This window comes from Phacochoerus africanus, chromosome 2 (genome assembly GCF_016906955.1).
Source record: "Phacochoerus africanus isolate WHEZ1 chromosome 2, ROS_Pafr_v1, whole genome shotgun sequence".
NCBI lineage: Eukaryota > Metazoa > Chordata > Mammalia > Artiodactyla > Suidae > Phacochoerus > Phacochoerus africanus.
The window spans coordinates 165,359,807-165,374,794 of NC_062545.1; the positions used below are offsets into that span (position 1 = coordinate 165,359,807).

The following is a 14,988-nucleotide window of genomic DNA, read 5'->3' on the forward strand; positions in this document are numbered from 1 at the left end:
GGCTTGCTTCTTGCCTTTGGTAAATCTGCTGAACTTCACCATTGGGTGACCTCGTGTGAGCTCAGAGTAACACACCTGGTGTTGAAGCAAAGCTCCAACGTGGCCTCAACATCCTCTTGACCTCCCAAGGTCATTTTGCTGACTGGGGGCCCCTAGGTCCCCACAAATTAAAGGACTGAGTCCTGTCATGCAGAAGTACAGTTGTGCTGGTATTAAAAGCATGCAGACCCAAACCTTCATCAACATGTCTGAATCCCGGTCCTTTTTTTCTCCCTGTATTTTTCATAAGGGAGTATCTTGTAATGAACATGCCCCAACGAATGTGATCTGAATACTTGTCCTCACCCTACTACCAGCATGCTGTGTCACCCTGGGCTCAGGCTCGAGGCCTCAGTTTTTCCATTTGAGAGCAAGAGAATTATCTCCAATGTCACCTCTAGCTTTGTGATATTATTCTTGGCATGAAAGATCCATGGCGTGTACACACGTCCTGTGGTGCTGGTTAGTTTAAATGCATTGTGTATAAGTAGACGTCTCATTCAGTCTATTTTGTAACTCATGCGTCTCTTTCTTTCCTTAGAGTCTCTTCCTTCTCCTCCTTGATATATACTAAGAATATTCCAACTTTATCTTCAGGATTCAGCTATATGACGTACGTCTTCTTGCTCCCTTATCACGTCTATATCCGTGGCCACTGCCAGTTTTCTTCCTCTCCACTGTGTTCTGCACATGATCATCCTGCCTTGCAAATGGCATTTCTTGCTCTGAATTAGATCTGCTTCTTTCCTGGTGGCCAGCTCTAGTTTATTTTCCATCCTGTACCTTTAACATAAATGGCTGTGCCAAAATGGCAGGTAACCCAAACATAATTTTTCTTTGGTTGTAAGGAAGACTTCTAGACACTGGGTGGGGTGTGTGTAGGGGGCGGGGGGGGGGGGGGGGTTCCCTTGCAGACCTACCATCTGATTATGTGACTGAGACTTGAACATTTTTTGTTCCTCTGAGTTCACCAACTGATAGCACAGGGGATCATAGAAAAGTCAGCATAGGTAACCTGAGAGAGACTGTTTTTTTCTTAAGTAGTTTGAAGAATTTTATTAAGCTAGGTTGTATGGTAGGTGCTTTTATGTATAATGTGGGAAGCATCCATTTGGGATGAAAATCAAAGGAATTCGGGTCTCCTTGGAAGTCAGGAGCTTGATCCAAGTATTGTTAAGTACCAAATTTTTGTACCTTGTGAAAATTGTCATCTCTTTCACCTGCATCAAGAACAATGCAGAAAGAAATTAGGTTTGTTGTTTATAAAGAGGCACAGTTACAGGTAGGGGTCCAAAAACATCTCAGTTGGTTAACATATTTCACGGTTGGTGGTGCCTAGCAAGGATGCAGGGATTCTCAGAGGCTGCTTTCTCCCTCCCTTGGGCCTGAAGATGTCTCTTCAGCTGTCTTACCTGAAGATGGCTGGTGGGTGTTGTTTTTCTTGGTCTAAGACCCTGGGGATGAATAAGCAGCATTAGAGTCAAGAGGAAATAATCTGTTTCTTAAAGAAATTATGAAGCAGTCTCTGGGGGGACATTTGAAACTTTAGGAATATCTAGGTGCCCAGATTTAGATTTTAGGAAAAACAAAGAAGCAAAAAGCAGTATGGCCTTTGGGAGTTCCCTGGTGGCCCAGCAGTTAAGGACTTGGCACTGTCACTCCTGTGGCTCATATTCAATCCCTGGCCCAGGAATTTCCCATGCAATGGATGTGACCAAGACAAAGAAAAAGCAGTTTGGCCTTATAAAATACATCTGTCTGTTGCCTTGGGTCGCCCTGTGAACTGTGGCATGCTCGTTTCACATACTGTCCTTGGCCTGCTCCGCAGAGGTGAGAGTGGACATCAGGCCTTGGGCAATGGCTCCCCTTCCTCGGCTCTGACACATCTCAACATTTCTCTGCTGATCATTCAGGAAAGAAGGCCATGGTTTGGTAGGAAAGAGCTGTTTGGCAACCATGACTAGTCATGAGGAACTATTTACCTGTCTTGACAGAGGTCATAAATAGTGACTGAAATGCAATTTATTCTATTTTTAGAATCGCAAAGGGTTATTAAAAAACTTAGGCTTTTAACAATTAAAAAAATAAATAAAAATCAAAAATTAAAAAAAAAAAAAAAACTCAGGCTTTGGACAAGTTACTGTGTTAGGCTTTGAATTTGCCAGGCCTTGTATTCTGCAACTGGGGCAGGAGTTTTGGAGCTTCATTTAGTTGGAAACTCTGCTGAGCTGGCAGACCCTTCTCAGGGTCTGAGTAATAAGAGGTGTGTTCTCCAACACATGTTCTCAAAATGATCTCGTCTTCATTTCCATGACTTTTAAGACCTAGATAAAACTCATAACTCTCTATGTGGAGCATATGATTTAATGACTATTGGAAAGATGGATAAAATTAGGACTTTCATTTTTACCCATTCTGGAAACCTCGCCCCCCTCAAAACAACTGTGTGTCAAAATGAAGCAGGCCATGAATAAGCCCCTGAAAGTTTAACAGATCTCAGTTAAAACATTTTGATTGCTAGTGTTGGAGAACATTTAAAGTTAGCTTAGGACAAAAAGAAACTTTTGGGGTGGGGGGGCACACCTATGGCATGTGGAAGTTCCCAGACCAGGGATCAAACCCAAGCCACAGCAGTGACAGCCACTGTCACTGTCACAAATCCTTAACCACTAAGCCACAGGGAACTCCAAGAAACTTATTTTAAAAGATACAAACATGTCTCTTGGTGCTTAAGAAGCCAGGTCTCAGGAAAATGCCAGAACCAGGACCTGAAGCTGCATCACGAACCCAGTGTCTGTGTCTCTCATCCTTTCTCTAGACGACCTAATTTATTTCCCTGCCCCTCAGAACTCCTCAGATAGAAGTATATCCACCCCACGACTCAATAGTTTACATGTTAAAATTTCCAAACATAAATACACCGAAATCCTAATCCCAAAATACCAAGAAACTGAGGGATACATCCATTTAGGTACAGCAGGAGTGAGTAACACAGCAGATTAGGTGCTCACGAAAATTTTGGTTGGACTGAAGAAGCAGATTCTAGGCTCCCTGTAATGTCTGGGTCACTCATTGGTGCAGCTTCTGGCTTTGAGGCTTCACTGAAGAACTTTTCAACTGAGAAGCCCTTGCAGTTGCTTAGCAATATCCAAGCAGCTGAAGAATGGATATGACTTCTGCTGCAGAAATGCCAAAAAGGGAAGGGATGCTGGGCTCCAATTAGCTTCTGCTTCCAAGTCACAAGTGGGTCCAAAGCGTGGAACCTAATTCAAAAGAGAACCGGGCTGCAAGGGAACCATGTAGGGTTTTTATTTCCTTTCCCACCTCTCCAGTTAGAACAGAGGTAGAAGGAAGGTTCTGAGAGGGCCATTCATAGCATCTGCTACAGATTACATTTCTGCCCATGGCCAACTCAGCTCTGGCCAGGGAGGCAGGAACACACGGGTGCCTGGGCCTCACCCTGTGGGTGGAAAGGATGGCTTATGAGCTGTGGAGATAATCCAAATGGAATTTACCACCCACCTGAGATCCTTTCACAAATATTTATGGAGGCCCCACCATGCACTGTGTTTAGCAACTTGTACCTCTGACTGTGAGTTCAGAGCTGAGGATGGGAGGTGGTGAGCAAGAATTTTTGCACCTATTGTTTCATGCATGTCAGTCTTTGTTTTTCTGTATTGCTATGGAAACATTTGCATCATCTCAATGTTTTGCCTTAAAATAAGCTTATGATTCACTATCTTCTCACCCTCTGCCCCATAGCTGCCCACATTGGTGTCGGAATAAGTGGACAAGAAGGCATGCAGGCCGTCATGTCAAGTGACTATTCCTTTGCACAGTTCAGATACTTGCAGAGACTGCTGTTGGTGCACGGCCGATGGTCTTACATCAGGATGTGCAAGTTCCTACGATACTTCTTTTATAAAAACTTTGCATTTACTCTGGTTCATTTCTGGTACTCCTTCTTCAATGGGTACTCTGCACAGGTAAGTATCATCACCATCGTCATTATTAAAGTATTAAGTTTATGAATTACTTTCCTAGAATGTTTCTGATGTTTTAAATATATTTTGGAGTTCCCATCAGTGGCTCAGTGGAAATGAATCCAACTAGTATCCATGAGGATTCAGGTTCAATCCCTGGTCCTGCTCAATGGGTTAAGGATGTGGCATCGCCTTGAGCTGAGGTGTAGGCCGGCAGCTGCAGTTCTAATTCAACCCCTATCCTAGGAACTTCCATGTGCTGCAGGTGTGGCCCTAAAAAGCAAAAAAAAAAAAAAAAAAAATTTATGTTGCCTTTAAAAAGACAGGATTTGTTCTTGGTCTGATGGCTTTTGTGTATTTGTTTTTACCTTAGTTGTTGTTTTTTTGTTTTTTTTTTTCCTTCCTAAGTTATCTTGCAAATAAGGATAGTGATGAGAGCGTTGCTGCTGCGGCTCAGTGGTAACGAACCCAACAGTATCGATGACACAGGTTTAATCCCTGGCTTCACTCACTGGGTTAAGGATTCGGAGTTACCTTGAGCTGTGCTGTAGGTCACAGACATGTCTCATATCCTGTGTTGCTATGGCTGTGGTGTAGGCTGGCAGCTGCAGCTCCGATTTGCCCCCTAGCCTGGGAACTTCCATATGCTATGGATGTGGCCTTAAAAGGAAAAAAAAAAAAAGTGATGACAAGATGTTCAAATCTAAGTATGAAATTATACTGTGACTAAAGGGATTATATAAATTTTGGATGACCATACATCTATTACCATGTCTGATTATTGTTGGTTTGTTTTGGTTTTTGGCCATACCCACAGCATGTAGAAGTACCCGGGGCCAGGGATCAAACCTGTGCTACAGTGGGCAGCCTGCACCACCGCTCTGGCAACTCCAGATCCTTAACCCACTGTGCCACACAGGAACTTCCTGTTGTTGCTTTTTTAAATTTTTTGCTGAAATGGGAGTATAGCTAACATGTTAAAACGGCAGAAAAATATCAGTAAAGAATGAACCCAAGTCAGCACCTGAGGTTGTCCAAACCTTTTTCAATACCACGCCGGAGATAAATGGCATCAGAGGAGGCCAGGCGGCCTTGAGCAGGGTTGGGGCCCTCTTCCCATCTCTGTGCAGGACTGTCTCTTACTGGTGGTGCTGAGGAACCTGTTTCCTTTATCCCCTCCAAGGACTGGTGTGTGCACAGCCTTTTTCATCCCTTTCAGAAGCATCTTATATTCAAATTCTGTTGTATAAAATGTTTAAATGGAAGTACTGGACTGGCAAGATAAAAAGTAAATTTGTTGTTTTGTTTTTTTGCTTTTTGGGGCCGCACTTGCGGCATATAGACGTTCCCAGGCGAGAGGTAAAATTTGAATGGTACTTATGTGCTTCTGAATCAGTTGTGTGTAATCTAATTCGTGAATAAAAGGGCTATAAAAAGGATGAACAATGATGTGTTTTCCAGCTTTATTCAAATAGACCGGACTCCTTTCCCACAAACTTTCTGGAGTATATTTCTGCACTCATTTTAGGGGGGAGATGAGTTTCTGTGGAAACCCCCTCAATGCTGCCTCTTCCACAGAAACAAACTCGGGCCTGCTGCTGGTGGAGCTGGGGGTGTTTCCTCTGGCAGGAGTCCCCACGCAGCCCAGGGCATCCCTTCTCTGAAGGGGCAGGTGGGTACGTGCGACTAGGCAGGCAATGTTTCTTGGTTGGTGACACACAGACTGTCATCTCTTCACAGACCGCGTACGAAGACTGGTTCATCACCCTCTACAACGTGCTCTACTCCAGCCTGCCTGTGCTCCTCATGGGGCTGCTCGACCAGGTAGGAGCCCGGGGCCCGCAGGGGCGCTTGTGGACACCCAGAGCATCTGTTTGAGAGGCTCACAGCAGTTATGTCAATGCATCCTTTTGGTTTTCACTTCTCTCTGAGAAAACCCGATTATTCTTCTGCTGTCAGGCAACAAGAGTCATGGCTGAGCTTCTCATTGTACCATTAAGAAAGGAGGATTTCTGTGTCTGGATTGATTTCATTGGCAAAAGAGTTTATCATCTCGTTTTGGATGCTAAGAATTTTCTTGCTGCATGCATAACAGTATAGTATGCATCTGTAATAATAATTTGCACATTTTTAAGTAAATTGTTTGAATACTTCCCCAAAACATATAGGTTAGATTCCCAAATTAGTCTACATTCTATCTAATAGCAATTTTGACCGAAAGTGCTTTAATGAATAAAAACAGTGATTTGGAATTATTATTATGTGGAAATGCTTTCCCAAAGCATTAGAAACAATATATTCTCTCATGAGATAAAAATAGACTGCCTGTACTTTTTAAAATAATATTACTAATTTGCTTTCTATGAGTATCAAAATAATACACTTTTCCCTAGTCTCTCTCAAAATTACGTATCAAATAATCGAGATTACAGTAATGAGTCTGCTCTCTGCTCAGTGGAATAATTCAGGATTTATCACCTGGTTTAGTCTTTGCCTTCCTAAAACTTAACAAGTTGCAACTCTGTGTGAGATAGACGTTGTAACATTACCCCTGAGTTCCTTAATCCTGATGGACAGCACACAATTCTAATTGTGTCTTCCCTTTAAGGATGTGAGTGACAAACTGAGCCTCCGCTTCCCTGGGTTATATGTGGTCGGACAGAGAGACTTACTGTTCAACTATAGGAGATTCTTCGTGAGCTTGCTGCATGGCATTTTAACATCCATGATCCTCTTCTTCATACCGTTTGGAGCTTATCTGCAAACTGTGGGACAGGATGGAGAAGCGCCTTCAGACTACCAATCTTTTGCTGTCACGATTGCCTCTGCTCTTATAATAACAGTCAACTTCCAGGTACGTGGTTTTAGCCCAGTGTTTTCAGTATCTGTTGGTACTGTACGCATTTCTGCACAGAGACCAGCGTGCACATCCACCTGGCTCCTAGTCTCCCTCCAACTGAGCCTCTGCCACTTTACAAGTATGAATGAACGCTATTTTCATCCTTTATACCAAGCACACTTCCTATTTCTTGCTTGCGCCAAGGATAGTTTCTGATTGTTCAGTATGCAAGCCAAATCATGCCTAAATTGATGAATTCTATTTTCAGAATCCTTAGATCCTTTGTTTCTTGCTAACTCCCCAAAATGAGTGCTCTGTTTTTCTCTGGTTTCCCAACAGATTGGCTTGGATACTTCTTATTGGACTTTTGTGAATGCTTTTTCAATTTTTGGAAGCATTGCACTTTATTTTGGCATCATGTTTGATTTTCATAGTGCTGGAATACATGTTCTCTTTCCGTCTGCATTTCAATTTACAGGTTGGTATTTTCTAAATTCCAAAAATAAATGAGTAGAAAAATGTCATTCATTTACATTCTGATATATCAGATAAGACTTCAGGGTAAGTAAAAACACAAAGTGTAAATTATTGCTAGTGAAAATCTATGTCCCTGACCAGAAACTGAATGATGGTGGCAGGCTGCTAAGAGTGGTAACATGATGGGAGGAAAGCAAATCAAAAGCACTTTAAGCTATAACTATGCTTTTTTTTTTTCCTTCCACAAAACCTAATATTGGTAGGTTATTGGGAAATTGGTAACACTATAGTTTACTCCTGCTAAAACACTGCCTAGCAATACATAATGAATTTTTTTATTTATTTTTTCTTTTTGCCTTTTCTAGGGCCGCTCCTGTGGCATATGGAGGTTCCAAGGCTAGGGGTCTAATCGGAGATGTAGCCACCGGCCTACACCACAGCAATGCCAGATCTGAGCTGAATCTTCGACCTACATCACAGCTCACAGCAACGCTGGATCCCTAACACACTGAGAGAGGCCAGGGATCAAACCCACAACCTCATGGTTCCTAGTTGGATTCATTAACCACTGAGCCACGATGGGAACTCCACATAATGAATTTTAAACTTTTTTGTACCTTCTGACCCAGTCTTTAGAGAGGGGGAAAATACCCTAAGATAAAACACACCAAATGTTGGAAAGGTAAACTGAACAAAGGGATTGTTATCACCAAAACATTTCTAAAAAATTGGAAATAATCCAAAAACCTAGGAACATCAAATTAGCTAAACAAACTATGAATCCCATATGATGGGATTCTAGAACTCAAAAGTGGACTACATCATTGGAAATATGTATGCAGAGCAATAAAGAAACTTATGGAAAATAATTTACAGCTGCATAAAACATATGACAAATTGACAAGTACTAGAATGAATTTGAACTGATAAATTTTATAAATAGCATGAATTGGAATTTATGAACTTCTTATTTTGGATAGAGTAGCTTAGATTTACAGTGGAAAAAATTCCCTATAAACTTGTTTCCCTGTAAAAGATGAGGTTTTGTTTTGTTTTTAATGACCAGTTGTTGGGTTGTAAAAGACAGTTGCTGTGGTAACGCTTTTCTTCTTGGGATTGAGCTCAATTTTTTTTTATCACTGTTTTTCTTTACTGACTGTGTGTTTCAAAGTTTTAGTACCCTGTTACTTAGAATATTCCCACAGGGAGTGTATTTAAACCCTATATACATTTCACAGTGTAAAAGACATATTTAAAAAATAAAATTCTAAAAATTTTTATAAACTTACAGTTTCAGTACAGAAAATATTGTGACAAATTTGGATTTAGTTTAAAAATTGAGTAGTATATATGATTATCTGGCTTTATTATAGAATTTAATTGTCATTTTCTCTGATGTGAAAAAACAGAAGCCGAATTCAGTGGAAAAAGCCAGATGTGGGGTTTAACTTAGGAGTTGTCTTAGCTAGTTCTGATTCCTTGGGCAAATTTTTTCACTTCTTCCACAACTCAGTTTCCTCAGGTGGGTAATACTCAGCCCTCTTTCCTCAAGAGGGTAAGACTCAGCCCTCAGAAATGATTAAATGGCATAATCTGGGAGTTCCCTGGTGGCTCAGCAGGTTAAGGATCTGGTATTGTCACTGCTGTGGCCCAGGGAAGTCTCACATGCCATGGGCATGGCCCCCAAAAAAACTGTCATGATCTGTATAAAATACCTAGCACAAGGTTTATCCCACAAGTGGCAGTTTCAAACCAAAACTATACATTGGAAAGTGCTTAAGTTCCTTAAAAAAATCCAGAAGTATCAATTGTCTACTTTGCATTTTTAATCAACATGAGGTCAACAAATGTACTTTTTATTTTCCTTATTTGTTTGCCTATATACATTTACCTTGTTCCAAAGAATTTACCTTCCTAATTTTGCTTTGCTTAGCCTGACTTAAAAATGTTCATTTGTTGAGCAGTGATGTGATGTTTGGGAGAGGGTAATCTGGTTATAAAAGCTTACCATAGAAGACTTCCCATTGTGGTACAGCAGAATGAATCTGACTGGTATCCATGAAGATGTGGGTTCGAGCCCTGGCCTTAGTCAGTGGGTTAAGGATCCAGCATTGCTGTGAGCTGTGGTGTAGGTCACAGACGTGGCTCGGATCTGGCGTGGCTGTAGCTGTGGTATAGGCTGGTGGCTGCAGCTCCTATTTGACCCCTAGCCTGGGATCCTCCATATGCCACAAGTGCAGGCCTGAAAAGGGGGTAAAAAAGCTTACCATAGAGAATGGAATGTGTGGATTATGGAATTTTAACCATGCCCATGGGACGAAAGGACCACTGTGATTCAGTCTCTGTGTTCTTTCCAGGCACAGCTTCCAATGCTCTGAGACAGCCATACATTTGGTTGACCATCATCTTGACCGTTGCTGTGTGCTTGCTGCCCGTTGTTGCCGTACGTTTCCTGTCAATGACAATTTGGCCATCAGAAAGTGATAAGGTATAGAAAAAATACTCTCCCAACTCTGAGTGCCTCTCACAGAAATCAAAGCATTTTCCCCAAAGCAGCTTTCCTGCAAAATTCCAAGTTTTGGGAAGTCTGGAATGAACATTTTTTATGACTACTCCTCTTTGCTCGCTTTTTATTACAAAAATTATCAAACGTAAAAAGGGAGAATAGTATAATGAAGCCCCATATATATATCCTCTCAATGTAACAATTACACTGTTAATATTTTGCCATGCAAACGGGCTGGGGTTTTTTTTTCCCTTCATTTAAAGGAAAACGTCACCTCTTACAGCATAATTCTTTGAGTTACAAGTAACAGAAAGCTATGGCTCAAAAATCATCTCCATTCACATAATAATTAGGCTTCAAGATCAGCTGATCAGCAACTTAATGTGATCAAAAAGGACTGGGGTTGGAATTCCTATTGTGGCTCAGTGGTAACAAACCCAACTAGTATCCATGAGGACGTGGGTTTGATCCCTGGTCTCGCGCTCAGTGGGTTAAGGATCTGGCATTGCCGTGAGCTGTGGTGTAGGTCACAGACAAGGCTTGGGCCCCATGTGGCTCTGGCTGTGGTGTAGGCTGGCAGCTGCAGCTCTAATTCAACCCCTAGCCTGAGAATTTCCACATGCCTTGGGTGTGGCCATAAAAAGACCAAAAAAAAAAAATAGGGCTGGGTTTTTCCCATCTCTCCCCTCTTTACTATTAGTTTCATCTTGCAGCTGGAAGATGGCTTAGAGCAGTTCCTGGCATTGCATCCTGATATGTCAGTATCAGGGGAAGACTAAGGCCATATTTTGTTCTTACCTTTCCCTTAGGGGCCTAGCACACTGCCCTCAGGTCTCATTAACCACAATTAGGTCACATGCCCATTCCTAGACTAGTAGCAAGGGAAATCAGTCAATCCCAAGCTTGGGAGTGGCGTCCACATCACAGGAGGAATGTGACTGGAAGGAGAACGGTACCTGAGTACCGACTCCATTTCAATTGGAAGGAAGGAGAGAGCAGCTGCTAAATGGGCAACCTTCAGTATCTTCCAGATCTCCCTCTTCCACTAAGAAGAGGATGCAGTAGTAACATGAGAAAGAGACTAACAGTCTCTTTCTTTCTTTTTCTTTTTTTTTTCTTTTCTTTTTTTTTTTTTTTTTTGGCACAGGGTGCAGTGGCATGATATGGGATCTCGGTTCTCAGACGAGGGCCTCAGCTTGCACTAAAGCAGTGAAAGTGCCAAATCCTAACCAACTAGACCACCAGGGAACTCCCTAACAGAGATTTTTTTTCTTAGACCTGATTCACGAATTTTGAGCACAAGTTTCAGAGTGGGAATCTTGGCTCCTACTTTTCTAGCTCTGGGAGCTTGGAAGAGTCATGGAAGCTCTGTCTCCCTCCATTTCTTTGTCTATAAATTGAGGATGGTTACTCCTGCCCTGAAATGAGGCTGCTGAGAGAAAGCCTGGTATAAGGGTCCCATCACTGTGGCCCGGCGCCCCCCCCACCATCACTGACCTTCATTTCCATTCAGTCCGCCAGTTCTTTTTAATCTTGCCGGTCTCTTCCCCTTGGATAGATCCAGAAGCATCGCAAGCGGTTAAAAGCTGAAGAGCAGTGGCAGCGGCGGCAGCAAGTGCTCCGCCGGGGCGTGTCCACGCGGCGCTCAGCCTACGCTTTCTCCCACCAGCGGGGCTACGCGGACCTCATCTCCTCCGGGCGCAGCATCCGCAAGAAGCGTTCTCCCCTGGACGCTGTCATAGCCGATGGCACCGCAGAGTACAGGCGCACGGTGGAGAGCTGAGGCATCTGCCAAGGTGGCCTGGAGCAAAAGTGTCACACAGAGGAAATGTCTAATTTTTTGTATGAAACTCAGGACGTTTTGTAAAAAAAAAGAAAAAAAAAACTGTCACGAGGATGTTGAAGGCAATAACCTTTTAAACAAACTACTTGGGTTGGACTATTGCAATAGCGAAGCCAAGAAGACCTCTTAAAAAAAGTCTTGTTATTCAACTGCCGGTGTTAGGCTTCAAGTGAACGCTTCAACACCGCCGCAGTCTAGTACAAGAGAATAAAGTCTTATATTTCAGTTCAAATGGTATTGTATTATAAAATTACAATTAGGTTTTCCTGTCTGAGATCTTCAACACAAATTTCCCAGAGGCTCCTTTTTTTTTTTCTTTTCCTGGAACCTACCTAATTAAAGATCTTTTCTTTATAATGGTAATGACAAAAGATTTCTGAATGTTCACCCCCTAGAAGCTAAGTGGTCTGATGACTTTTTCAGAATTGAGAATGGGGCTGCCTGGTTTCATGTTCTCATATTGGTTTAATAATTCAGTTCAATCAACAAAAATTACTTCCCATTTCATAAGTACAAAGTTTGGTTTGTTTCGGTTTACTACCAGGTTGAAAGAGCACATTACACATGTTTACTTTTACTATTGTATATTATTTCAGCCCCTTCAGTAGCACCAAGTGAGTTTATTTTCTACTCTCATTAAAAAAAGATGCGTTTAAATATTTATGGGCTTTTTTAAAAAAGCTTTTAAAAACTGAGGGTATCAGTGATAATTTGCAGAATATTGTCAAAGCTTTTTTTTGAAAAGCAAATTTTTGTGCCTGCCTATATGTAAAGAATTTTATAAAGGGACTTGAACAGAGACCTCATTCTTTTCTACCTGTCTTATGTCTTAAGAGAAAAGCCTGTGGGTGGCCATATTTCTAGCAGTGTATCCTTTTAAAGTTGAAGATAACTTTAGGCAATTATGGAAACAATCCTCAAAGAGGTAAAAGTTATCCAGGGCTTTTCTCATTCAGTGTTTCACACACTAGTATCCATATTCCAGCGAAGATACAGAAGTGTTTTCACTAATTCTGTTCTTTTCCATTAGGTTGTGAAGGTTCACAATATGTTCCTTTAAATTCCTTATGAGGGAATCACAGCATGTATATAATTCATTTTCTAGGTATAATAAAAGAATGTATAGCTCTTTATTCTATGGAAATAAATTTCTGGAAGTTTACAACTTTTCTTGTAAATAAAAATATTATAAGGCTTTTTTTTTTTTTGGTTAAAAAAAAAAGTTAGCTTGTATAGTTCTGTCAGTTTCAGATTTCTCTCCCGTGTTGTGAATTGTGGGAAATGCTGACAATGCAAATGTGTCAAAGACTTACATGGTTGGGTGCAATATCAAAAATTTAAAAATGCAAATTGCTTTGGATAAATTATTTCTACATCCTGTAAATCTGAGATTAACGTATATTTTTGTTTAAAAAAATAAATGCTTTAGTAATATCTTTGGGAAGTACAATCTTTTAAAATATCTTTTAAGTCGGGTTCTTTATTTTAGAGTGGGGTAAATGATGGAGGAATCTAGGCTTGTGTGGTTTCTAAAGGAACATCGGGGTCCTTTGTGGTGAGAAGTAAGGTATGGGAAGGGTACTAAATGAAGTGGCTGAGAAAAGGGAATCAGACTACAGAGGCAGAGGTATGGATTAATAGTTGGTAAGACCAACTGTGTCCTGGGAACCCTTGATCAAAAGTAGGGGCTGGGAAGTGAATAGATAGACTAGAAATACATGATGCATGGCTGGCAGAAAAATCAGTGAAGGGGAATTAGGATGCTGAAGGGCAAGAGAACAGGTAAGGAAAAGGAGAGCCGAGTCTGATGAGCTGGTTGCAGGACAGGTGTTCAGGTCCTGGACAGTAGGGAAGCCATGACCCCAATAGGGAAATGGGCTATGAGGTTCTCTGCAGGAAGACAGAGATGTGGGACTTCTTTGGGAGACATAATTAGAAGTAGTGGGTCGACCAGCTGTCCTGGTGTGCTTGGTCTCAGACCTGGTCCACATGGGTTGACCAGCTGTCCCAGCAGACTTGGTCTCAGTGGACCCAGTCCATGCAGGTTGGTCATCTACTACTTGTCAGAAGTAGCTGATGACAGAGTATCTATCTAGGGGTGTTTTGTAAGGAAGGAAATCAAGACGCCCTCTTTGCTATTCTACAACCAATAGCCTGCTTCTGGAAGAAGAATTCTGGAGCAGAATTTCATGTCTACCTCAGGGCAACCCTTTAGAAATGGGTGGGAGGAGATGGGACTGAAATGGTATGAGAAATGCAAAAGAAATGGTATGATAAAACCTGAGCAGACCTGGGAGATGGTCCCTAAAAAAAATAAATTAAAGGCCATTTTTTTTCCTTAGCATATATCCTACATTTAAATCAGTTGAGGAAAAAATGTTTTTAACTAAAGAGCACCACCTAAAGGTTCCTACTGATGTTCACTCCAGAAACTGTTCAGTAATGATGACTGATGGGGAGAAAATTGTTCTTAAGAGACTTCAGTGTGATAGCAAAATGTATGCTAATGGAATCTAAATACATTTTAACAGTTGCTGCCTTCATGTGATGTGAATGAAGCTTAGGAAAATTGAAAGACAGCTTCCAAAAGCCCTGTCAGAACCTGCTAGTAAGTTATGGCTGCAATAAAACTTTTGGTGCATTTACAAATACAAAAAGGCCTGTCAAAACAATAAAAGGAAAACTAAGCCTATCTCAGGAAGGGGTAGAGATTGGGCCCTTAAAAATAAACACTGTAAAAATGACTTTCTTGACTTGAATAATCACTTCTCTGAAGATATATAAATGTCTTATAAGCATATGAAGACATCCTCAACATCATTAGTCATTAGGGAAGTGCAAATTAAAACCATAATGAGATACTACTTCACACCCACTAGAATGTCGATTTTTTAAAAAGATTTAAAAAAAAGAAAATAAGTGTTGACAAGGATGTGGAGAAATTAGAACTTCCACCCATTGCAAATGGAACACTGAACTCGCTATGAAAAACAGTCTGGCAGTTCCTCACAAGTTAAACAAAATTACTGTCAATTCTCCTAGGTGTGTGTGTGTGTGTGTACACCAAACATTGAAAACAGGTACTCAGATATTTGCACCTAATATCCATAACACTATTCACAATAGCCAAAAGGTAGAAACAACCTAAATATTCATTAACAGAGGAATCATAAACAAACTGCAGTATATACATACAATGGAATATTATTTAGCCATATAAAGGAAGGAGGCCAGTTCAAGACAGTGACAAAGGAAGATCCTGAATTCAACTCTTTCCATGAACACACCAAATCTAGAGCAT

General features: G+C 41.2%; 1 protein-coding gene and 1 long non-coding RNA gene across 4 annotated transcripts in view; one reads left to right on the top strand and one right to left on the bottom strand.

The window, feature by feature from the left end:
- The window catches only part of ATP8B1 (ATPase phospholipid transporting 8B1), a 128,440-nt gene extending 115,317 nt beyond the window's left edge, over positions 1-13,123 (top strand). The window contains exons 23-28 of the mRNA XM_047767064.1: positions 3,802-4,025; positions 5,763-5,846; positions 6,631-6,876; positions 7,201-7,339; positions 9,696-9,826; positions 11,403-13,123. Coding sequence (XP_047623020.1) covers positions 3,802-4,025; positions 5,763-5,846; positions 6,631-6,876; positions 7,201-7,339; positions 9,696-9,826; positions 11,403-11,627 — 1,049 coding nt within the window. The 3' untranslated portion in view covers positions 11,628-13,123. The remainder of the gene's footprint in view (positions 1-3,801; positions 4,026-5,762; positions 5,847-6,630; positions 6,877-7,200; positions 7,340-9,695; positions 9,827-11,402) is intronic.
- LOC125119711 (uncharacterized) lies at positions 1,061-11,477 on the bottom strand. Of its 3 annotated transcripts, XR_007133149.1 has the most exons (6): positions 11,342-11,477; positions 9,606-9,790; positions 6,695-6,787; positions 3,051-3,302; positions 1,452-1,493; positions 1,063-1,259 (listed from the first exon to the last, which is right to left on the bottom strand). It is a non-coding gene; the product is annotated as an uncharacterized LOC125119711 (long non-coding RNA). The 3 variants fall into 3 exon arrangements; XR_007133148.1 differs by having other exon boundaries at positions 1,061-1,493; XR_007133147.1 differs by lacking the exons at positions 1,063-1,259; positions 1,452-1,493; positions 3,051-3,302 and adding an exon at positions 5,472-6,129.
- Positions 13,124-14,988: the final 1,865 nt, after the last annotated feature.